This window comes from Mirounga angustirostris, unplaced genomic scaffold (genome assembly GCF_029215605.1).
Source record: "Mirounga angustirostris isolate CCGP_5_RB_7025 unplaced genomic scaffold, mMirAng1.0.hap1 SCAF_1, whole genome shotgun sequence".
Classification (NCBI taxonomy): Eukaryota; Metazoa; Chordata; class Mammalia; order Carnivora; family Phocidae; genus Mirounga; species Mirounga angustirostris.
Window position 1 is genome coordinate 203,388,509 of NW_026991709.1, and position 23,539 is coordinate 203,412,047.

General features: G+C 55.5%; 1 protein-coding gene and 1 non-coding gene across 4 annotated transcripts; one reads left to right on the forward strand and one right to left on the reverse strand.

Annotated features, from left to right (window-relative positions):
• The first annotated feature begins 423 nt into the window (after positions 1-423).
• LOC123834988 (U6 spliceosomal RNA) lies at positions 424-532 on the forward strand. Its single transcript, XR_006788562.1, has one exon. It is a non-coding gene; the product is annotated as a U6 spliceosomal RNA (small nuclear RNA).
• A 2,228-nt stretch (positions 533-2,760) lies between these two features.
• On the reverse strand, positions 2,761-23,408 carry COLGALT1 (collagen beta(1-O)galactosyltransferase 1). 3 transcript variants are annotated; one of them, XM_064597996.1, is made up of 12 exons: positions 23,014-23,406; positions 21,376-21,486; positions 20,722-20,839; positions 16,052-16,186; positions 14,788-14,992; positions 12,663-12,782; positions 7,746-7,822; positions 7,559-7,665; positions 7,310-7,442; positions 6,029-6,171; positions 4,689-4,895; positions 2,761-4,455 (listed from the first exon to the last, which is right to left on the reverse strand). In XM_064597996.1, exons 1-12 carry the CDS (start codon positions 23,277-23,279, stop codon positions 4,188-4,190), a joined length of 1,890 nt encoding a protein of 629 aa, XP_064454066.1. In that variant the 5' UTR covers positions 23,280-23,406; the 3' UTR covers positions 2,761-4,187. The 3 variants fall into 3 exon arrangements, with proteins under 3 accessions (XP_064454066.1, XP_045718695.1, XP_064454074.1); XM_045862739.3 differs by having other exon boundaries at positions 6,029-6,156; positions 23,014-23,404; XM_064598004.1 differs by lacking the exon at positions 12,663-12,782 and having other exon boundaries at positions 23,014-23,408.
• Positions 23,409-23,539: the final 131 nt, after the last annotated feature.

Here is a 23,539-nt window from a genome sequence, read left to right on the forward strand (position 1 = left end):
TCTCTGGGTCATGAGTGTGAGCCCTGCATTGGACACACAGTTCACTCAAAAAAAAAAAGAAGACCTCAAGTGGTTTCTATTTCCCACCCTTAATCCTGACTGCTATGCTACACCAGGATACATAAGAAATTATGATACATCACATCCACAGACCCAGCCACGATTACAGTCTGCTAAAACGATGCATATGGTAGACTGAATAACCCCTCCATCAAAGATACCCACATCCCATTGCCCAGAATCTGTGAAAGTTTCTTTCTTTCTTTTTTTTTTTTTAAGTAGGCTCCATACCCAGCATGGAGCCCAACATGGGGCTTGAATTCACAACCCTGAGATCAAGACCTGAGCTGAGATCAAGAATCTGATGCTTAACTGACTGAGCCACCCAGATGCCCCTGTGAATATTACTTTAAATGGCAAAAGGAGCTCTGGCTTTGGCAGCACATATACCTAAATTGGAACGATACAGAGAAGCTTAGCATGGCCCCTGCGCAAGGATGCACGGAAATGGCAAAAGAAACATTGTAGATGTAATTAAGGATCTTAAGATGATGGGAAGCTTGTCCTGGATTATCCAAGTGGGTCCTAAGTGTAATCACAAGGGTCCTTGTAGGTGGGATGGAAGAAGTAGGAGACGTGATGAAGAAGTAGGAGACAGGATGACAGAAGCAAGGGATTGGGGAGATACAGGAAGTAGCTGTGAGTCAAGGCATGCCAGCAATCTCCAGAAGCTGGAAAAAACAAGGACATGGAATCTCCCCTAGATCCTCCAGAAGGAATCCAACCCTGCTGACATCTTGACTATACCCAAGTGAAACTGATTTCAGACTTTTGAATATAACTTGTGATATATATATCAGCAGGAACATGGAAATATGACTCTTCTGGAGATTTTATCAGAATAAAATTGGGATTCCCAGTCACCACTTTTAAGCTTCTAACCTCTTCAGTTTGGAGGCAGAACCTGTTTTAACCAGAGAGATTTCATAGCGAAGGATGCTTCACTTCATGCCACAAAGAAGACCCTTCTAGAGACTCATGTCCCCAAGAGGCTGAATGGGATTGGTGCAGGATTCTCAACCAGAGCCCTGTGGACTTCTGGGGCCAAATCAGTCTTTGTCACAGGGCTGCCCTGTACACTAGAGGATGTGCAGTGGCATCCCTGCCCCCCTCCCAGATGCCAATAGCACCACCCTGAGTCACCACAACCAGAAATGTCTCCAGACATCACCCAATGTCCCCAAGGAACAAAAACACCCCAGCTGAGATCCACTGGGTTGATAAGATTTAGAAACATCCCACATAACTGGAACACATGAGAAATGACTCTGATGTTCTATGAGAGATTAATAAACTTGCATCATCCACCTCCGTAAACACACGATGAATAGTCAGGATTAAGCAAGAAGGGTAAATACAGTAGCCGCATGAAATGAGCCGTGCACACACGTGAATCCAGCATTTTCACCTGCATTGACTCACCCAATTGCAGGAAGGATGTGTCGTGTAACACGGCTCGCAGTCGGGCGGTGACAGTCCGGGGTCAGAACAGCCGCGTGAATGGTGGTCCATCACCATCGCTGAACATTGTATGTGACAACCCAAAAAGAACTCATAGACGTCTGCCCTGATTAGAACGCCCACAATATGTTGTTAAATTTAAAAAAGAGGGCGCCTGGGTGGCTCAGTCGTTAAGCGTCTGCCTTCGGCTCAGGTCATGATCCCAGGGTCCTGGGATCGAGTCCCGCATCAGGCTCCCTGCTCGGTGGGGAGTCTGCTTCTCCCTCTCTCTCTGCCTCTGCTTGTGTGCTCTCTCTCTCCTTCTCTTTCAAATAAATAAATAAAATCTTAAAAAAAAAAATTTAAAAAAGAAAATTGCTGAAAAACCAGGTGTAATTTGATCCCATGTTTATGGAATAAAAATTTGAGTCAGGTGGAGGATGTGGGGGGAAGGTCGAATCCATTTATGGAACATGATCCTCTCTTTGAAAACGTGTGTGTATATTTGCACCATGCGCATGGGTGAGACTGGAAGGTTTTTCACCAAAATGTTAATTGTTGTCGTCTCTGAGGATATAGGATTTAATTGGGCTTTTTCAATTTGCTTAGCTGTATGTTCTAATTCTTCCACAAGGATACACACCGTCTGTGTTATTTTATAGAAGCCTTGGGTGCGTACCTACGCAGTCCAAGGGCTTAGGAATCTTGAGAACCTTTCAGTATTTGACGAAGAGCTGGGTGTGGCTAAATGCCCCGCCCCCATCACCTGGGGTGGGACCACTCTGAGGCACACGCTCTGTGCTGTCTCCTGAGGTCCCCAGAGGCCCAGACTCAGTTGCACATTGACGCCTCCTGCAGGGTTCCTCCCCTCCTCGTCTCACGTGCCCACCCCTCATCGGGGCTTCCTGGGGTCACTTCTGGGACAACTCAAATCCTCATCTTGGAGTCTGTTTTCTGGAGACCCCAAAACATGACAGCGTCTCTCCTCATTCTGTCATCGGAGATGATCCTGCAGTTGACCCCACAGGATACACTGCGGTAGGCCCCAGCCGTCCCTGAGCTATTTCAGGGAAGTTTTATGGGGTTAGGCCAAGAGAAGGGGCTCTCACTACACCCTCCCCCCTCATCCCTCCACCATTGGGCTTCCCTCTAGCGCCTGGTCTCCTCCCACATCTTGGCCAGCAGTGGGGGGCGGGGGGGGGTACTGTGTGTGTTGGTGGTGAGTAGAGCAGTGGACCAAGAAAAGAACACAGACTGATGTGAAAACCAACCAGGAACGTTTAATAAAAAAATAAGCAAGTTATCCAGGACCTGACCCAGTGAGCAGGTATCCCTAAGAGAGCAAAGCACCGCTGGCTGGCTCTGACATTCATTCTAGGCTGAAGGCACAGTGAGTCCTCCAGCCCATGCCGGGGAGCACCTGCCCGGGCCACGGGCAGTACCCTGGTGCAGCCGAGCCCACGCAGGGCCTCAAACACACAGTCCCACCAAAGCCTTGAATGTAGGAACCCCATGGAGCGGGCAGAGCCCACGCCTGAGATGCAGGCCAGGGAGGTCAAGCAAACGGGGTGACAGGTCAACACGGGAGCACAGGTGAGCACAGGAGACCCAGCCCCTGTCTTTATTCCTTGCCCCCGCCAGGGGGGCCGGGTCCAGGGGAGCCTGCATGTGGCCATGTGGTCGCTGGGACCTGCAGCTGCCCCTGCTGAGGGGAGAGCCACCCTCCCTCCTGGGTGGTGGGGGGACTTTGTCTGCGCACAACTTGGGTGACTGAGGGACAGGTGGGGATCAAACTCTCAGCCAACCATTCTCCAGTCCCACTGGGAGTCCATGAGGTCTGGTACGCAGTAGGTGCTCGATAAACGCCTGCTGCATGAAGAAAGAAGACTCATCTTGTTCATCTCGGTGGCCCAGCCCTTGGCATGTGGCCCCGCACACACGTGGGTGATCCGATGCTGACCCAGCAACTGCCACACCGTTTGGTATCACTAATGCCTGGCCCACAGTAGGTGCTCTCTAGATGAGTCGGGAAGAAGCCAATCCAAGAGTGAAAAGCACCTGGTTCATCTTCACCCCCAGCACCAAGCTCAGTTCCCAGCACACAGCAGGCACTCAATAAATGCTGAGTTAATAAGGACTTGTCTTTGGGTCACAAGTACCAGGCACATAGTGGGTGCTTGACAGGTGTTCAGAGAAATGAATGAAAAGTGTCTCGTTTACCCCAATATTCTCAGAGCCCAGAATGGCTGGTGCCCAACATACAGTAGGCATTCAATAAATACTTCAATGAATTAAAACAATGACTGTGTATCACTAGTGCTGATTCTTGGGGGGGGGGGGGGCGGGGGGGGGGGAATCAAAACAAGCTTGACGGCTTAATCAGTCACCGGCTGAGGGGATAATTATGCCTCACCCGCCGCCGAACACGGGAGCCCGGTACCCGGTGAGGACTTCAAGTGTTCGGCACCCGAAGACACGAACGAGGTCTGGTTCCCCTGATCCCCCGGCGCCAAGGCCCGCTCCCGGCATACAGTAGGCCCTGCATTAAAGCTGCCTGCGTGCACGTGCTTGCCGAGCCGGCTGCACGCCCCTCGCGGGGAGAGAGGCCTCCGCCGCCTGCCGGGGTCCGCGGGGGGCTAGGGGGTGCCGGGCCCGCGAGGCCGGCTTCGGCGTTTGGCCGTCGGCGCTCAGAGCTCGTCGCGCGCCGCGCTGTCCAGTGGCGACTGCAGGACGTCCGAGTTCTCGGCCTCGCGGCTCAGGGCCTGCTGCTCCCGCATCTTCTGGGACTTGGCGCGGTCCCAGTCGGTCTTCACGTGCTCGTTGTTCCACACGACTGAGGTCTCCGTGTCGCTCACGTACCCGTCGTCCCCCGTGTAGTGCGTGGGGTAGACGAGCAGGGGCTCCACCGAGAAGGCGCGCAGGTTGCGGGGCGAGAAGTGGGCCTTGTACTCGGACCTGGGGGGCGGGTGGGGAGAGGGGGGACCGGCGTGGATTGGGAGTCGGGGAAAGATGGAGGGGGAGGTGGGAGGGGACAGACTGAGACAGAAGTGGGCGGGGGGGGGCAGGCATGGAGGTAGGAGTAGGCAGAGGAAAAGAGGCGACCCGGGGGTCCGCCAGCCCCACGCCCACCGAGCCAGGACAGACGCACGGCAAGACCCCGGCCCGTGTGCCCGCAGCGAGCGTCTCACACTGGGTGCTTGTCAAACATGACGGGCAGGAACTCGTCGACGGGCAGCATCTTGGAGAGCGGCTGGGCGGCCAGCAGCTTGCGGGCGCCCTGCAGGGAGATCACGTAGGCCAGCGTCCAGTAGGAGTAATCAGCCTCCACCAGGTTCCTCACGCGCGGCACGGCCTTCTCCGGGTGCTCCACCTGCATCCGCTTCCGGCCCACGTAGCTGCGGGGGCAGAGTCAGGGTCCTGTCACCCTCTTCCGCCCGCAGGAGAATGCTAACTGTGCAAGTCTGAGATCCAGTGAGCCTCCGTCAGGCCCTGGGGTGGGAGCGGGCTGGGTGTGTTCCCGGGAGCAACCAGGAGGCTGGTGTAGCTGCAGGACCAGGGAGGACCACAGGCGTCTGGGACGTGCAGGGAGGAGATGAGTTTTTTCCAAGGGTACTAGGGAGCCATGGGAGGATTTGGAACTGGAAAGGGGAAGACGTCCTGGACACTCTCTGAGGCTGAACCACAGGAAGGAGTGGGGCTAGAAGGGAAGCTGCTCTAAGTTCAGAAGGTTGTGGGGCAGCTGGGCAAGGTGCAGGAATGTGGTGAGTAGCTGGGGATGAAGGGATATGGCTTCTACACCTATTACTAGCATGGCCCAGAGTCTGGGGCCTAGAACCTGCATCAGGGCCCTGTGCGCAGGAGAGAGAAGGGGCGGGGGGAGGGCAAACCAACTCACTTAGAGGAGATTCCAAAGGACTGTTCCAGAAATATGCTGGCCACATCCTACCTAGTGCTGGTCTAAGACCCAGGCTCCCTGGGTATGCCCCCACATTCAGCCACGCCCCCAGCTCCTGGGCACACCCCCAAGCCCTGGCCACACCTACCCCAGCCCACACCCCAAGATCTTCAGCCATGCGCACAGGCTTCCAAGTCAAATCTTAGGCATACCCCATCTCCTACAGGACTCACCAAGTCTCCAAGCCCTGACAGAGCCCCCTCCCCACAGGCCAGGTCCCTAGATTTCCAGGTCATCCTCACAGGCCTTTGGCCCTACCCCACAGGCCCTACCTCCCAGGCCTTAGGCCCATAGGCCCTACCCTACAGGCTTTAGGCCAAACCCTGACTGCTCTCGGATCCAGGGACCATGAGGCCCCTCACACAGGCTACACCCGAGTCCTCTTCTGCCACACCCCCAAGAGTTGGCCCAGCCTATTAACCTGCAAAGACCCTCAGACCTCCAGGCTCTGCGTCACACTTCTGAGCCCCAGACTGCAGCTCCACCCCACTCCAAACTGAGCCCCCGAGCCCCGGCCCCACCCCAGTGCCACCCAGGGCCCAGACCCCATGGCCAGCCCTGCCCCACACCCACATGAGGTCCCAGTCCAGACTCTCCTGCTCCACGTCCCGCATGAGGTTCAGCAGGCGTCTCTTAAAGAAGATCTCAAAGCGCAGGTCGTCCTCGAAGACAAGCGACTTCCGCAGCCCACGGTCCACAACCTGAGGGAGGATGCCCTGCCCACATCAGACAGAGACCAAGGGCAGAGCTGACCCTGAGGTCAGCTCTGCTTCAAGGCCCTGGGGCAGCAGGAGAGAAGCAAACACAAGCCTTCCTCACCATCGTCTGGATGGACCTCTTGGCCATCAGCTCCTCACACACTTGGTGACATGTGCCCTGACCTTGGCCTTGGCCTGGCTTCTACTTCCTACCCCAAGGTCTGTGCCTGTGCCGATGCAGAGCACCCCCCAGTGCAGTGGCAGGCAGGCCCCCAGCCTTCAGGCCTCAGGTCAAATGTCACCTACTAGGCCCTCCCCAACCACTGGCCAAAGCTGTCAGCCGAGGACAATTCATGGCCCTCCTGTGGGTGCGCTGCACTTAGTTTATTGTGGTTTGCCATCAGTCACCCCACATCCCTGGGCTGTGAGCCCCCTGCAGGGGCCCACATCTGTCTTGCTGGCTGTCACATTCCCAACACCAGGCCAGATGCACAGCAGGTGCATGGGTGCTCGCCGAATGCACTTGAGAATCCTCAAGACTGAGGAGGGTGACTGTCATCTGCAAGAACAAAGCACCCTCCTTGCTCACAGAGCTCATCCCTCTAAGAGGCAGGGCTGGGCTTGAACCGGGGTCGGGCCACCCAGATACCACAGCCTCTGCCCCACGCCATCCATGACGAGTCTCACTCAGGGAAAGAGCACCGTCACCTCAAACGCCCCATCTGGCCCCATGCCCGGTGGCTCCAGGTTTGACTCTCGGCCTCTGAGCTTGGCTGACGAGCCGCTGGCGCGGGGTTAGCGTTGCTTACTGTCCCTGCGGCCATCACTTCTCCTTGTCAATGCTGAGCACAGAGTCCAGGCTCCAAAGACAGTGGGGTGGGAAGAGGCCTCCCTTGGGGGTCCTGGGCCTGAGACCCCACCTTCTGTGGGAGCCGGGCTCATCCCTCCCTCCCTAGTCTGCTTCCCCATCTGCACAATGGAAGGACAGCAGCTGCCCCAGCCAGGCTGCAGGTGACATGCAGGTGAAGTCATCTCGAAACAGAGGCCCTGTGTCCTGCCCAAGTTTCAGAAGCCTGCAGGGGGCGCCAGCGAGTCCCTCCCTGAGCTGCCAGAAGCTTGAGGACGGCCCTGCCCTCCCCTCCCCTGCCAGACCTACCTCCTTCCAGATGTTATAGTGGCTGAGGAAGCAGCCCAGCTCACCCTTGGTGAGGGGCCGCCCGTGGTAGGGGTCCCGGTAGCCAGGCAGCATCTGGATGCCCAGTGCCTCCACCTGGCTGGTGTTCATGGCTCTGGGGGCGGGGAGAGGGGGGGTCAGAGGAAGACCCACTGGGCCGGGCCTGCCAGGGAGTGGTCTACAGCCCGGTGCCCACTGGCTCCTCCCCCCGCGGCGGGACTCCGGACGCACTTGCCGTCCACGGCCTCCACCAGCCGGCTCTCAATCTCCTGAGCCTGCAGGGCCCGCAGCATGCGCTCCCGCCGGTCCTGCCGCCGCTTCAGGTTGATCATGAAGACCTGCGGCCCAGAGCTCTGGTCGCACCCTCCGGGCCAGCCCCCGCCCCCCACCCCAGCCCGCCAGGGGAGGCCTGGCTCACCTCGTCGAAGCCCATCTTGTCTGGCGTCTTGGGGGGCACTGAGATGAACCTGGAGGGCTCCGCCGGCGGGTGCTTCACTGTGAGGCAGACAGAAGGGGGGGTTTGTCAGCGGGGTCACTGAGGGAGGGGCTCTAGCCTCTTAACAATGTCCCTTCCCTCCCCCAGCCCCTCTGGGACCCCCGACACCCTGAGCTCCTTAGCCTGGCACCATTCACAATGTTGGTGCTAGTCTCTTTCCCCCAGCACCCCCTCACTCTGGCTGTTGGCACTGCCCCAAATGCACCCCTTCCTACCTCAGGACCTTTGCACGTGCTGGGCCTCTGCCTGAAACACCTTTCCCTCCTCCCCTCCTTCCCCTGAGTTCTCAACTAAGATGCCCTCTTGAGCTGGAGCAGGGGACCTCCTCCTGGCTCCCACAGCATCTGGCTTTCCATCATCAAACCCCAATCCTGTGGGCCCACCTCCCCGGCTTTCTGTCTGTAGGCCACAAGCCCCGCAGGACAGACACCAGGTCTGCCCACTGAGTCCCCAATGCCCAATGCTTGGTACACAGCAGGCACTCAATAATTACTCATAGAATGAACAAAGAAATGATGGCAAGCTGTATGACCTTGACCTATCGGGGCCTTGGCTTTCCTCATCTATAAAATGGGGCTCCAATCTTATTTTTTATTTTTTAAAGATTTATTTACTTGTTTGAGAGAGAGAAAGTGTGCATGAGTTGGGGAGGGGAGGGACAGAGGGAGAGAGAATCTCAAGCAGACTCCCTGCTGAGCGTGGATCCCGACACGGGGCTCAATCTCAGGACCCTGAGATCGTGACCTGAACTGAAACCAAGAGTCAGATACTCAACCGACTGAGCCACCCAGGTGCCCCGGGACTCCAATTTTAAAAACCTCCTCCACCCAGAGGTTTCAGGAGAAGATGCCATGAAATGACACATATTATGGGTTGAATCGTGTCCTCCCCAATATGTTGGCATCTTAACCTCCAGTACTGCAGAATGTGACCTTATTTGGAAATAAGGTCTTTACAAAGACAATCAAGTTAAAATAGTGACTGGGGTCCTTATCAAAATGGGCAATTTGGATCCAGCCACGCACACAGAGGGGAGACCACAGAGACACACCAGGGAAAGGGGACTGTGTGACTGGAGTGGCGTGTCTACAAGCCAAGGTATGGCAAGAATTTCAGAGTGGCCATGATCACTGCCCTTCTCGCTGCTATGAACAGTGCTCAGACCATGTCCCCGGGGGCCTGGCCTGGCACACCCTGGTGGCTTCCTTCAGAAGGATCAGATCCACGGGCGGATAGGAGGCTGGGGAGGCTGGCCCAGAGGAGCCCAGCCTGATGGTGACTGCGGCATCTGCCCCATCAAGAATACAGGCCCTGTCTGAGTCTGAGGGACAGACACGGGCCCCTCTGTCTGGGACAGGCCAGGGCACAGCCCAAAGCCAACCTGGTCCCCCAGGGACACTGCATCCCTGGGGTTTCTTCCCGTCCAGGGCTCTTCACAGCTCTGGCTAGCCCCTCCCCCCTGCCCTCTTTGGGGAGCTGGAGACCAAGGGCAAGATGTTGGGATCTGAGCACCCAGGTTCAAACTCCAGATGCCTTTTCCCCTCTCCTGAGCTTTTGCCCCTCCACTTGCAGCTACGGAGGGCAACAAGGCCTGCCTGTGGGGAGGGAGGATCTCCTCACTCTTTGTCGTCAGTTCTGGGAAAATGAAGAACATCAGGCATCCAGGAGCAAAGCAGTGAAGCCTTTCCAGAAAGTCACATCACAGTGATTATAAAAACCTAACACCTCCAGACCCGTCATGGGGGTGAATAATCAAATTTCGCCAAAGAGAGGCCTGGCCTTTGTGCCCAGCTCCTGAGAGGTGGAAGCCCTCTGAATATTCTGCCTGACAAGACTATCTTTGTTTGTCTGGGATCTTGGGCCACGCTGGGTGGTCTATGCCAAGGGTGTGATTTAGGGTAGGGGTCTTAGGCCACGTGGAATCAGCTCGCCCCCTGCAGGGGCTAGAGATGGAGATCACCCGTGTGGCAGTCAGCCGGGTCCGTGTGAGTGAGCCCCAGTAAAAACCCTGGACACCGAGGCCCAGGGAGCATCCCTGGACGGTAGTACACCATGCATGTTGTCACACGCTGGTGCCAGGAAAAGTGAAAGCTGTCCACAAGACTCCACAGACAGGGGACACCCAGAAGTTCCATGCACGGAACACCCTGGGTGTCTCCACCCCAGACACCCCTTCCCTTTGCCGACTGTAACCTGTGTCCTTTCGCTTGTCATAAACCCTAACTGTGAGCGTAACAGCTTCCAGTGAGTCCTGTGTCCTGCTAGTGAATTATCAAACCTGAGCGTGGTCTTGGGGACCCGCAGACTTTGCAACTGGTTTAAGAAGTAGAGCAATCTTGTGGGTATTTCCTAACTTCACGCCCACTGAGCATGTCTGGATCTCCCTCACACGCGTGCATGGGAAATCCACAGCAACCCTGGGGAAGATGGGAAACACCCTCCGTGTCCCTCATGAGAAGGCTGGTAAAGTAACGTGTGATGCAGCCAAGACTGGATAAATCTATGGTTAACATGACACAACAAGACAGGGAACGAGCTGCAGCTGCACACGGCGGTCACGCCAGTACCCGTGAGACGCTGGGCAGAAGACATGGCGCTTGAGAGAGGCACGCTGGGTGATTCCACTTACAGAAGCACGGAACCGCCACAACCCATCAGCCGATGAAATTGGGGTGGCGGGAGGGCCAGGGGAAGGCCAGGGCCTGGCCTGTGGCCGATGACAGGATATAAAAGCAATCATCACACCACACGCACACCACCCATTACCACAGTGTGCGTTAACACTCAAAAAACAGGATTTATACTAAGCAAGGGTTACGGGGCCGATGGGGAAACATGCTCCATTGTCCACGAGCAGGGGGCAGGGAAGGAAGCAGGTTACAGGATTCCCCACCCACAGGGATCTCACTGAGCCTTTCTGCAAGTCTGAAATTTCATCGTCAGACTTTCGAACGCATGAAAAATCATATGCACAGCCCGGGTCCAGGTACCCACATATGGATGGAGAGAAAATGCAGTCTCTGCCCAGACCAGAAGGAAGGATTTACACAAATATTTGAAACCTCCAGACCCTCCTTCTGTTTGTTCTGTATGCTTTGCTCTGGTCCTCGAGACACAGGAATATATTCACCCCTCTGGTGACTTCAGTTTCTAATAGTTTCTAACTGAGCCTGGGTGGCTCAGTCGGTTGAGTGTCTGACTCTTCAGCTCAGGTCATGTTCTCACAAGGGCCCCGCATCGGGCTCTGCTGGGCGTGGAGTCTGCTTAAGTCTCTCTCCCTCCCTCTCCCTCTGCACCGCCCCTGCTCTCGTACGTGCTTTCTCTCGCTCTCTCAAAAAATAAAAAATAATAAAAATAAAACTTATTAATAAAAATAAAATTTAAAAAAATAATAAAATCAAGTAGGAAAACTATGGCAGCCTGGGAGACATTTCTCAGGGGCCAATCACCAGTTGGAGCTGGTACTGAGCAGAGACCCACCTCTGTGATTGCGGCCGTGGGGCTACTGGACCAGGCCTGGGGAACTGTGTGTGACACTCAGGTACTGCAGGGGTCTTCACCCTGGTGACCTTGCAGCCTCCAGGTGTCACCTCAAAATAACCCAAATCCCCCAAAACAAAGAGGGCAGGATGTGGTTCCATCTTCAGCCACCAGGGGGAGCCATAGACAGAACTTCCTGGAGAGAGGCTTAAGAGTGGGAAAGGAGCCCCAGAGCAGGGCTCCTCCCTGTCTGTGCAGTGGGGGGCTCAGCCATGCTGCCCCAGGGGGCCTTCTGGGGGATGTGTGTGGCCAGCACACGGCCAGGCCCTCACAGAAGTAGACATGTATCACTGTGTGGTGGCCCTGGAGCTCCCCAGCTGGGGCAGGAGCCAGCTCAGCCCCATGTGCTTGTCCCATGTCAGGGGCCCACTAGAAGGATGGCTAGTTTACTAGTTTATGGATTTATCTGTATATATATTAGAAAGACATGAACTTGCAACTATGGTAAAAATACCTAGTTTCCTTTTTTAAATAAATGTATTCAAGATTGGGCGCCTGGGTTGCTCAGTTGGTTAAGCGACTGCCTTCGGCTCAGGTCGTGATCCTGGAGTCCCTGGATCGAGTCCCGCATCGGGCTCCCTGCTCGGCAGGAAGTCTGCTTCTCCCTCTGACCCTCCCCCCTCTCATGTGCTCTCTCTGTCTCATTCTCTCTCTCTCAAATAAATAAAATCTAAAAAAAAAAAAAATGTATTCAAGTGAAAAAAAAAATGTCTGCTTAAGATAAATATTAAATAATGGTGGGTCTGGGGTTTGGCAGGGGCATGGATGAGGACACAGCCCGAAATGGTGGTGTCCCAGGCACTGCCGTGCACATAAAGGTCCCTCAGCGAAAACCTGCTGCCCCTCTGCTCCCATACCCTCTATGGCTCCCAACTGCCCTTGGGGAAAAGGCCCATTCCTCGGCTTGGTGTCCAAGGCCCCTGCCCCAGTCCCGCCTGCCAGCTCTGCCCAGCTCGCCACCTTTATTTCTGCCCCGTCAACCTTGGCTGTTCTCTGAGCTCACGTTCCCTCCAGCCTCCTGGCCTTTGCCCCTGTTGCTCCCTCCAGCTGTAATCCTCTTCCTGGTTAACTCCTACCCACCCTGCATCCTCATGCCACCTCTTCCCAGAAGCCCATCCTGACTGCTCTCAGGATGCCGTGCTTGCAAGAGCGGGGACAACCATCCACCTTGTTCATGCTGGGTCTCCCGCTCCCAGCAAAGCGACAGACACACGCTCCATCAGTGTTCAGGCGCCCGACTTGAGGTGGCAGAGAAAGGGAGGTGACTCGGCCCTCCCCGTTTGGCGCGGGCGGACTCACCCATGACCTCCAGCTGCACGTGCATGAAGCTCTCGGCCTCATCCTGCAGGGAGCTATGCGCTCGCAGTGGCACAGGCAGGAAGCCGTACGCCTCCTTGTTGCAGACATACATCTGGACCTCTGCGGCCGAGGGAACAACAACCCAACGTGAATACGGTAGAGGCAGCAGCGCCCCTCCCCCCCAGCCCAGCCGCACCGCCCAGGGCGGGCTTGGAACCTCAACAGGTACCCCCTGCTCCCGGCACCCGGCAGCGACTCCTCAGCTCTCCAGCTGGGACCGGGAGCCAGAACAGGGGTTCGCGCTGGCAGGGAGGCCCGGAAAAACTCCAGAGCTGTTAACAAGAGCGCCTCCATGGCCACTGCCTCGATCCCCCCAGGGGTTCCGCGGTTCCGCCACAGGGCCACCCCCACAACCGTACAAGAAGCCACCCTGAGGCAGGAACAGGAGATGCGGCTGAACCGGAGGGCAGGAACGGCACCCCCATCTGCATTTGCCCTTTTCGGGGTGGTTTAAGCTTTTGGGCGTATCTTTTTTTTTTTTTTTTTTTTAAGTAAAAAAACCCAGGGAAAAATGATTTTCACCTGAACTGGTTAACTTTTCTGTAAAGGGCCAGATGGTCAATATTTACGCTTGTGGGCCAGACAGTTCTGTCTCAATGACTCAGTTGCAGCTAGAAGGCAGAAGCAGCCAGAAATGAAACTTAAATGAATAGGCGTGGCTGCGAGCCGATGAAACTTTATTTATAGGCACTGAGATTCAAATTGTATACAATCTTCAGATGTCACAAAATGTTATTCTTCATTTTTTTTTTCCATTCAGATGACCAAATATAGACTTCTCATATATATTTGGTCTTCGTCCACAGTTCCAGGCTCAGTTCCCAAAACCCTTGGAATTTCCTAGATGTTGGGAGCTTAAAGGTGTCTCTTACATTAATAAGTGACTTTTGGAAAGCATTTAAAGAGGAACCTCCCTCCCCCAACACACACACTGGTTGCCAGCGGAATCAACCATGAATAGAGGGTTGGAACTTTCAGTCCTACCCCTCTGATCTCTGCGGAGAGGAGAGGAGCTAGAGGTTGGATTGCCAAGCGCCAATGATTCAATCAATCGTGTCTATGTAATGAAGCCTCCATAAAAACCCAAAAGGATGGAGTTCAGGACGCTTCTGGGTTGGTGAACATGTGGAGTGTGGGGAGAGTAACATACCTGGAGCCTGGCGGGGGCAAGGAAGCTCTGCACCCCTTCCCACATACCTCACCCTAGGCATCTCTTCAACAGGCTGCTCCTGAGTTATAGCCTTTTATACTACACCGAGTCATCTAGTGAGTAGATGGGTTTCCTGAATTCCGTGCACTGCTCGAGGAAATTAATGGAACCCAGGGAGAGCATCTTGGGAGCCTCGGATTTATAGCCAGTTGGTCAGAAGCACAAGGAGAACATGGGTTTGTGGCCGGCATCTGAAGTTGCGGTGGGCGGCAGTCTTGTCGGACTGAGCCCTCCTCAACCTGTGGGATTTGATACGACTATCTCTGGAAAGATAGTGTCAGAATTGAGTGGAATTGGAGGACACCCTGCTTGTCCTACAGAGACAATGGCTTGTTGGTGTGGGGAAGTTTCCCCCCTCCCCCGACACACACTCATGATAGAATTAGGTCCAGGAACCCAAAAGACATACTTGGCTTGTGGCTATAGAAAAACAGACGGTGGGCCAGATTTGGCCCATGGGCCATTGTTTGCCGAACCATGGTTTAAAAAAAAAATGAGAGGTCAACTGTGGCTGGCTGTGTTCTCTTTCTCTTTAAAATGTTTCTTCCCTAACTGTACAAATAGAGAGTAATTATGCTCAGCTACAGAAAACTGGGAGAACACAGGAGAATAACAAGATGAAAATAACCTTCAATAAAGAGGTCTTAAAGATATGGGGAGTGAAGTGACCCGGCAAAGCCAAGGCTGGGGAGAAAGGGAGTCCTGGGGACATCACCTGAACACCTGGATACAGCCACACCTGTAGCCGTCCCTGCACCCTGCAGTTCTGGTTCTGCGAACCTTCTGTGGGCTCGACGCTGGGTCCCAGAGAGCCAGACAGATGCCCCCGTGCTGGCAAACTCCCTGTGGGCTCACCTGCTTGCTTGCAGGAGAAGGCAAAAACGATGATGTCGTCAAAGGACCACGTGTAGTCAGGGTGAGGAGGGTAGAACGCCAAGTTCCTGGATGCCGCCTTCCGCAGGTCGATCAGGAAGGTTGAGTGCACCATGGGAACGGCAAAGCAGCCCCGGCGGTCCCGCTTGCGAATGGGGATGTAGGCAGGCGTGCGCTTGTAGTAGCCCTGCAGGGAGGAGGGCGCAGCTCTATATGGGGGACCCTAGAGGTAAGGCTGGAGGCCTGGGACAAGGGGAGGCACAGAACAGTTGGAGAGCGGGACCCAGATGCCAGCCTCTGGCTGTGGTGGGCTCCCCCCGAATGCAGAGCTCTGGGCGTGGTCAGGCCTCATGTCCACCCCCGAAGCCTTAGGCGGTGGGGCAGGGGCAGATGGGGGAAGGTAAGCAGCTGTGCGCCCGCAGACCTAGCTCAACACTTCAAATCAGAAAGGAAGCACTTGAAGGAGGAAATGGGAAAGCTGAGAAAGGGACTGGATATTTGTGATTCCCTGACTTACACAGGATTGAACATCAGAAGTAGGACCTCAGGGAACTTGGGCTACGACATATTTTTTTAAATAGAAACCACTTAACTGTTCACTTTAAGATGGTGAGTTTTATGTTATGTGAATTGCACGTCAATTAAAAAGATAGGAGGAGACAGGAGGGGGGTCCTGGCTCTGGCTTGGCCCCCACTCCAGCACCTACTCTTTCACTCCTCCTGGTGTTGCCCACAATCCCAGCCTCAACCCTAGGGTGGGACTTATGGCCCAGGCTTTGGCCAATCAGAACCTGGCATTTTCCTGGCTTCAGGAATTGGCTCAGGTGTAGGAGGAGACTAGACAAGGCCCAAAGTGGACTTTGGCTGGATGGTGATGGGATTGTGCCCCAGGAGTCTGAAAATGAAGCCCCACCCAAAGGATGGAGGAAGACAGGAATGTTGTTTGAACACCTGGATCAAGCTGTGCCTAAAGTCCTACCTGGCACCACAGCTTCCTAGCTGTGTGAGCTTAGGCAAGTCAAGTCCTCTCTCCCTGTATTTCTGTTTCTGCCTCAGTAACTGGAAAGGGGGTGGGGAGGAGAGGGCACAATCACAGACCCTCCGTCAAGGAGCTATTTAAGGATTATCACCATGGTGTTGTAAAGTGCTCACCATGAAGTGGTGTGATAAGTTAGACTCCAGCCATGTCCCCACTCGCTCGCCCCCACCATCCCCCGCCCCCACCCTACCCCAGCAGCACCCTGACCTGGGAAGTCATCCCGCACCAGAAGTTGGAGTACGCGGCCCGCGAATCCAGCATGGGAGCCACCACTGTTTTATTCTCAGCGATGAGGAGACTTAGCATGTTCGGGTTGAGGATCAGGTTGTCTGCATCCACAAACTGCAAAATACCCAACAGAGCATCAGCAGGGGCTACGGGACTGACCTGGGCTGGCCATAGCTCTGAACAGCTGGGGCGGCGGCCAGAGTCCTGGAGGGGAGGAGGGGGGCAGTCTGGGGATCCTGGAGTAGCAGATGTGGCCCTGGAAGCCAGCCGGTTCCAGTTCCTCCACGGCCAGCTCTCCCCCTAGTGACAAGCCAAGTAATGCTCACACAATGAAATGCCCTCTGTAGCAAGAGAAGGGACAGACCACACAGCACAAAGCAACACAAATGGGGCCCAGACGTGCCTCTGGGGGGGCACATGGAACATGACAGTGAGTGTACCATACAGCGCCATTTCTGGGAACTTTTCAAACAGGCAGCGCCTGTCCATGAGTAGGACGGTGGAAGCAGAGGCCAATTCCTCGGGGAGTGGCTGGGAGGAAGGCACTTTGTCTAACGTGAATTACGTGCTGATAAAGAGTGTACGAATCAGATCTTTACGTAAGCCTTTTGTTTTCCTTTAGCGCCTTACATGTTGGGATAAAAAGATGGTAACTTGCTTGGTGCAGCGTGGAATGAAATCCACCAACCCAGGAACAGGGTCACCATTGGGGGCTGGGGGGGGTCCTGCTGGTCCCCCCCAAAACCACGTGTCACCAAGGAGGCTCACTGCAGTGCTGTTGGTCACACAAACTGGGGAACAACCCAGGAGTCTAGCAGTGGCGAATCAGCTAGAGAAGTTCCGGCCCCATCCCACTGCAGAGCGAGTCGAGGCAGCTAGGAATCGCGCCACAGAAAAGGATCAGGCGAGGGTGTCCCTGTGCACTGGGATGTGAAGACACGCAGGCCACGATGCATTACAGAACTCTTAGGAGGAACTCTTAGGATTGATTGATTTTTAAATGCATCTGATCCACAGATACGCTTTCTGCCTCCCACGCAGGATTTTTAAAACCTTTAAATCACTTGCCACACACAACAGCGAGAACTAGAATTCCAGCCTTCTCTGGCAACTCCAGAATGGCATTCCCACAGGGCAACCCCCAGCTGGAGACGGAAGGTGGCTGTCCCTTGGGACAAGCCGCGGGGCTGTTCCCTTCCTGGCCCCTGCGAACATTTATATGTGTGACCTTCGAATATACACACAATAAAAACACCCAGAACGGTCTGGCAGTTCCTCGAAGAGTTACACGCAGAGCTACGTATGACTCAGCGATTCCACCCCTAGGTATGCACCGAGACAACCAGAAACAGACATCTGCACACCCATGTTCACAGTGGCGGTGGCCACGAGAGCCAAACGGTGGAAATGACCCACGTGTCCATCAGTGGAAGAATGGCTAAACAAAACGTGGTCCATCCACACAATGGAACATCACGCAGCCTTAAAAAGGAACAGAGCTCGGACACACAGCTACAACGTGGATGAACCTTGAGAACATCGTGCTGAGTGAGAGAAGCCAGACAAGACATGGCACATAGCGTATGATTCACTTATGTGACTAGAAGAGGCGCATCTATGACAGAGAAAGCAGACTAGTGGCTGCCAGGGCCTGGGGGGTGGGGAGGGCGGGGAGTGACTATTCATGGGGACGGGGCATCCTTTTGGGGCGATGGAAATGTTCTGGAACTAGAGTGAGGCTGTGGTTGTACAACATAATGAATGTACAAAATGCCACTGAGTTGTTCCCTTTGAAACAGTTAATTTTACATTATGTGAACTGCACCTCAATTAGAAAACACGGAAACCAGCCAGAAAGTGAGTCTCTCCGGGAGGTAAGATTACAGGGTTTGCTTGTTTTTTCTTCCCTAAGTTTCTTATTTTTTCTTGTATATTTTCTTACAAGTAACACCTATAGTGTTTGCAAAAAGAGAAAAAAAGAGGTGCTTTTTTTCTTGTAAAAAGAGGTCTTTTTTTTTTTTTTTAAGAATTCCTTTTAATAACAATTTTAAAACACTGGACAAATGATTTCACATCCCAATATGGATTTCCAAAGTCCCCAGTTACAAAAAGATACTGGTATGTCAAAAGCTGTTTTGAGTTTTGAACCAACATGTAGAGTTCCACCCAAGTTTACTGAGGGAAAAAAGTGAAAACCAGGGCACCTGGGTGGCTCAATTGGTTAAGCGACTGCCTTCGGCTCAGGTCATGATCCTGGAGTCCCAGGATCGAGTCCCGCATCGGGCTCCCTGCTCGGCAGGGAGTCTGCTTCTCCCTCTGACCCTCCTCCCTCTCATGCTCTGTGTCTCTCATTCTCTCTGTCTCAAATAAATAAAATAAATAAAAATTAAAAAAAAAAAAAAAGTGAAAACCAGCCAGCCTCAAACCATGAAAGCAAAACCCAGGGAAGCAGACAAGGTGGTCCTGTGCTAGATGGTTCCAGGAGGTTCCAGTCCCACCTCTGCGCCTCACTGGTTCCGAGACTCCAAAAAGCACATTGTCACCTCCCTCTCTCTCTCTTTTTTTTTTTTAAAGATTTTATTTATTTATCTGAGACAGAGAGAATGAGAGAGACAGAGAGCACATGAGAGGGGGGAGGGTCAGAGGGAGAAGCAGGCTCCCTGCCGAGCAGGGAGCCCGACGCAGGACTCAATCCCGGGACTCCAGGATCATGACCTGAGCCGAAGGCAGTCGCTTAACCAACTGAGCCACCCAGGTGCCCGTCACCTCCCTCTCTAAGCCTCTACTTTCCCATCTGTAAAATGGTCTGATTAAGGCATCAACCTACAGGGCCCCCAGGAAGAGCTTGTTCCATTCTTTCTCCTCTCTGCAGTGAGAGGCCAGGGATATGGGGTCCTCCTGTCACCCCCACGTCCAGGGACCTGTCCCTCGGCCCAAGAAGGCATCCTCAATTTACTTGCCTTTTTCTACAGTCCTGCTCCAGGCCTCCTGCTGTCCCCCCTCCTGCCCCAACAGGCCCTGCTCCCCATGACAGCCATAGGGCTTCTGAAAATCATAAATCAGAACACAGCTCTTCCCTGCTTATATACCCTCTGTGGTTCCCCATTACCCTCAAAGTAAAAGCCAAATCTCTGCCTTGGTCTGACCCACCCACCACTTCAGGACCACCTCCATCACACCCACACTGGCCTCCTTGCCAGTCCCTGACGGCCCCAAGCTTGCACCTTACTCCGTTCCCTCTGCCTCAGACACTGTCCCCCAGCTTCCCCCGAGGCTGGCTTCTTTGTTCCTTCAGGTCATGGCTAGGGTCCCCTCCTAAGAGAGACCCCCAACCCTGCTCACTCGTCACTACACCCTGACTATGCCATCTGTTGTGACTTGAATGGTGGCCCCCAAAAGATAGGTTGAAGTCCTAACCTCTGGTACCCTGTGACTGTGATCTTAGTTGGAAATAGGGTCTTTGCCAATGTAACTAGGATGTAGGTTTAGATGGGGTCAGACTGGAATAGGGCAGGCCCTAAAGTCAATGACTGATGACCTAATAAGAGGAGGAGAGACAGAGAGACAAGCCCACGGGACCACAGAGGCAGACAATGGAGGGACACGGCCATAGGCCACAGGCCACAAGCCAAGGAGCACATGGAGCCCCCGGAGCTGGAAGAAGTGAGGAAGGATCCTCCCCTAGAGCCTGCGGAGGGGGCAGGGCCCTGCTGACACCTTGACTTCAGACTTCTGGCCTCCAGAACTGGGAGACAATACACTTCCGCTGTTTGCAGCACCCCCCCACCCCCCCCACGGTGTGTGGTTCTTTGTCACAGCAACCCCAGGACACTGATCCATCACCAGCTGCCTTTCTACGAGCACAGCACTTGCTGCCTCTAGATACTTCCTCACTCAGTTTTGGTTTCTGGTCACGGCCCCCCTTCCTGGGACACTAGGAAGGCAGGGCTCAGCCTGTGCTGATCCTCACTGCGTCCTAAGGCTCTGGCAGGTGGCGGGCAAGGGAGGGGCTGACTGAATAAAGAAGGTACAGACCACAGCTCAGGGCCTGGCGCCTAGATGGAAACCAACCACAGGCTCTGTCAGGCTGGCATCATCGCATTCAGCCTCCACGGGGAGGCAGGCCCAGCGGCCAGCGCCATCCAGCCCCACCCACACCAGGGGAGGGGGCCACGTCCAAATCAAGGGGTTGGGCTGAAGGAGCTCTTACAGGCCTGCGCGCAGGTACCTTCACACGAATGTATTCCGGCCTGAACCGTCCCTTCCTCCAGAGGCAATGGCCGGCCCAGGAGAAGGAAGTGAAAGTCACGCCTCAGCAGCCCAGCGTCTCCAGCGCCCCCCCAGATCTCCACCCCATCTTCCAGCTTCTCGGCAGTCACCCAGAGGAATTGTGGGGTGCACAGAGGTGGCAATAAAGAGGAGACAATCCAAGGGTCCAGCCACAGGGGATGGTTGGGGACACCAGCTGATGATTAAGAACCCCAGAGGCCCTGGATTGAACCCCAGCTCCTCCGCTAACCAGCTGTGTCACCTCTGACAACTCACTCCTCCTCTCAGAGCCTGTTTCCCTCTGTAAACGGGCTTAAGGATGGTCTCCACAACCCACTGATCTCCCCCACGATCTCAGAGTAGCTGGCTGAGAGACTCACCAGGATGTAATCGGCCCACATGTCCCGGGCAGATTTCAAGGCTGCCTGGCGCAACTTCATGACATGCTCATAGCGCGAGTCAGACCAGTGTTTGGGGCCCTCCTCATCCGGGTAGGACCTGCGGAGAGACAGCTGTGATGTGCTAAGGATGGGGCCCTATGGCAACCCAGAGGGCAGTGGTCAGAGAGGGCTTCCTGGAGGAGGGGATGTAGGCAGAGAGCTAAAGAAATAAACCCTGAAAAGCTGAAAGGAACCAGGGGCCTGCACTGCCCAGGGGTGCATGGGAAGCTAAGCAGCAGGGCTGGCCCTGGGGCATAGAGTGAGACTGGGAAGAAAGCAATAGGCGTCCACCAGGAGGACAAGGGAGTGAGGGAACTCTAGGTGCAGGGAACTGTGGGGGCAAAGGTCCAGCTGGAGGACTGCGGCCCACTGAAGCTAAGAGCGGGTCAGAGTAGCCATGGGCAGCCCTTAAGGCTGCAGAGTTGGGCTGGAGAGTCAGGGCCAGAGGGGCGGGGGTTGTCACAGGACAACAGGGAGTCCTGGGAGGTGTGTGACTAGGGATACAGCCCAGTTGCCGGGGGGGGGGGGGGGGGGGGGGGTGGGGGGGGGGTGGGGGGGGGGTGGCGCGGTGTCAGGGCAGAACCTGAAGCTCACCTGGGCTCTTCTGCCGGCCGCCACTCCACGGAGTGGTACAAACTCTTTACAGCCACCAGCCATTCCCGCAGCACAGCCGATGTGTTGTCTGAGTTGTGGTCTGTGGCTACCCTGCAAAGCAGAGCAAGGCAGTCAGTGCAAGACGGGAGACTGAGGCAGCACCCGGCAGCCTGAAGCAACAGGGGCTCCACACCCCCAAGCTGGCCTTCCAGCAGCTTATAGCCCTGGGCAAGATGCTTCCCCCCCCCCCCCGCCCCCACCGCCACGCCTGTTTCCTCATCTGAAACAGAGATGAGGATGGGACCTGCTTCACTGGGCTGCAGAGGGGATTAAACAAGCTAATTTTGGGAAAAACACATTAGACACTGTTAGTACTACTGAGCACCTAGGATCTTATAACCACATTAAGTACTAAATATTGTGATTTAATTTAAAAATGTATATATCATCTACCCCCATCCCACCTTCCTCGATTCTCTCTTATGAACAACACCATCTCATAGTGGCCTGTGCTTCCTCATTAATTCAACAAACATTTCCTTTTTCTTTTTTCTAAAGATTTTATTTATTTGACAGAGACACAGAGAGAGAGGGAACACAAGCAGGGGGAGTGGGAGAGGGAGAAGCAGGCTTCCTGCCAAGCAGGGAGCCCGATGCAGGGCTCATCCCAGGATCCCAGGACCCGGGGATCATGACCTGAGCCTAAGGCAAAGGATTAATGACTGAGCCACCCAGGCGCCCCTCAACAAACATTTCTTAAGCACCAACTGTGTGCTTGCATTATCCAGGCTAGGGAATCTGGGATGGAGGGGTGAGGGCCATTTAGGAGTCCACATGAAGAGGAGAGCTGCTATCCCCTCAAATAAGTTGTTATTAAGTTGCCAACAACAGCAGCGGTGACTAGTAAGGACAATATAATAATAGCCACATTTCTGGTCACTGAGCACCAAGCCAGAGATGCCAGGCACAGGGCCTCACGTGCATTAACTGGTTAACCTTCGGAGATGAAGGCAACCAGAGTTATATTAATGCCCCCATTTTCCAGATTAGGAAACCGAGGCAGGAGGCGGGAAGTCACCTGCCAGCCGACATGGCTCTGCCCCATTCCCCTTGCGGGAAGGATCCACTCCCCGACCCTTGGCCACCTGGTCCCGTTACCCACGCACCCACCCACCCACGCTCGTTAGAGGGCAGGGGATCTGACTCAGGCTGGGTTCAGGATCCAATGCAGCAGAAGCTGAAAAGACTTCCTGTTAGTGGAAGTGCAGTGTGGAGCGTGGGGGCTCCGGGCTCCCCTTCTTTGGAGCTGTGAGTGCTCCGAAGGCGGTTTGAGGGTTAGTCCCAGGCAGAGCGGCCCAGTCCTGGGCTGGGCACCAGTGGTCCCGGATCTGCCCTACCCGCGGGGCCAGAAAGCAGAGTGCGGTCGGTCAGTCCCACAGCGGCGGGACAGAGACGGGGAGGGAGGGAGGGACAGCAAGCAGAGGGCCCGCGCGTCTGGCCCGCTCCGAAGAGGGAAGCAAGCAGGGCACACGCGTGGGTCCGGCCAGCCCGGGGCCAGGGCAGCAGGCAGCGCGCGGGGTGGAGCCGCCGGGCAGGGGGCGGCAGGCCGGGCGCGGGGAAGGCGGGCGCCGCGCTCACCACAGCGCCGTGCGCTCCCGCGGGTGCCGCAGCCGCTCGAGCGCGCCCAGCGTGGCGGGCAGCGCGTGGGCCGCGTTGCGCGCCACCAGCGCGATGAGGACCCGGGGCGCCTGCAGCGGCGACTCGGGGCTCCAGCGCTCCTCCGGGAAGTAGGCGGCGGCGCCCGGCGGGCCCCCCGGGGGCGGCAGCGCCAGCAGCAGCAGCAGCAGCAGCAGCACCGGGCGCGGCCGCCAGCGCCGCCTGCACGCGCGTGGGGCCGCCGCCATCGCGCCACGCGTCGCCTTTAAGCCGCTTTTCTGACGGCGGACGCGAACCGCGCCTTGAGCTCGCCACCGGACCCCGCCCTGCCGCGCGCCTTAAAGGGGAGGAGAGTGCCTGGCGTGAATCAGCCGTCTGGGCCCCCTTCCCGGACCCCTCCTCCCGAGGGCCTTAAAGGCACGAAGGGCTGCTGACGCGACTCCCGCCCGGAGCACGTCAGTCGGCGGGCCCGCCCCGACGCCCGGCCCCCAGCTCCCGCCTTAAAGGC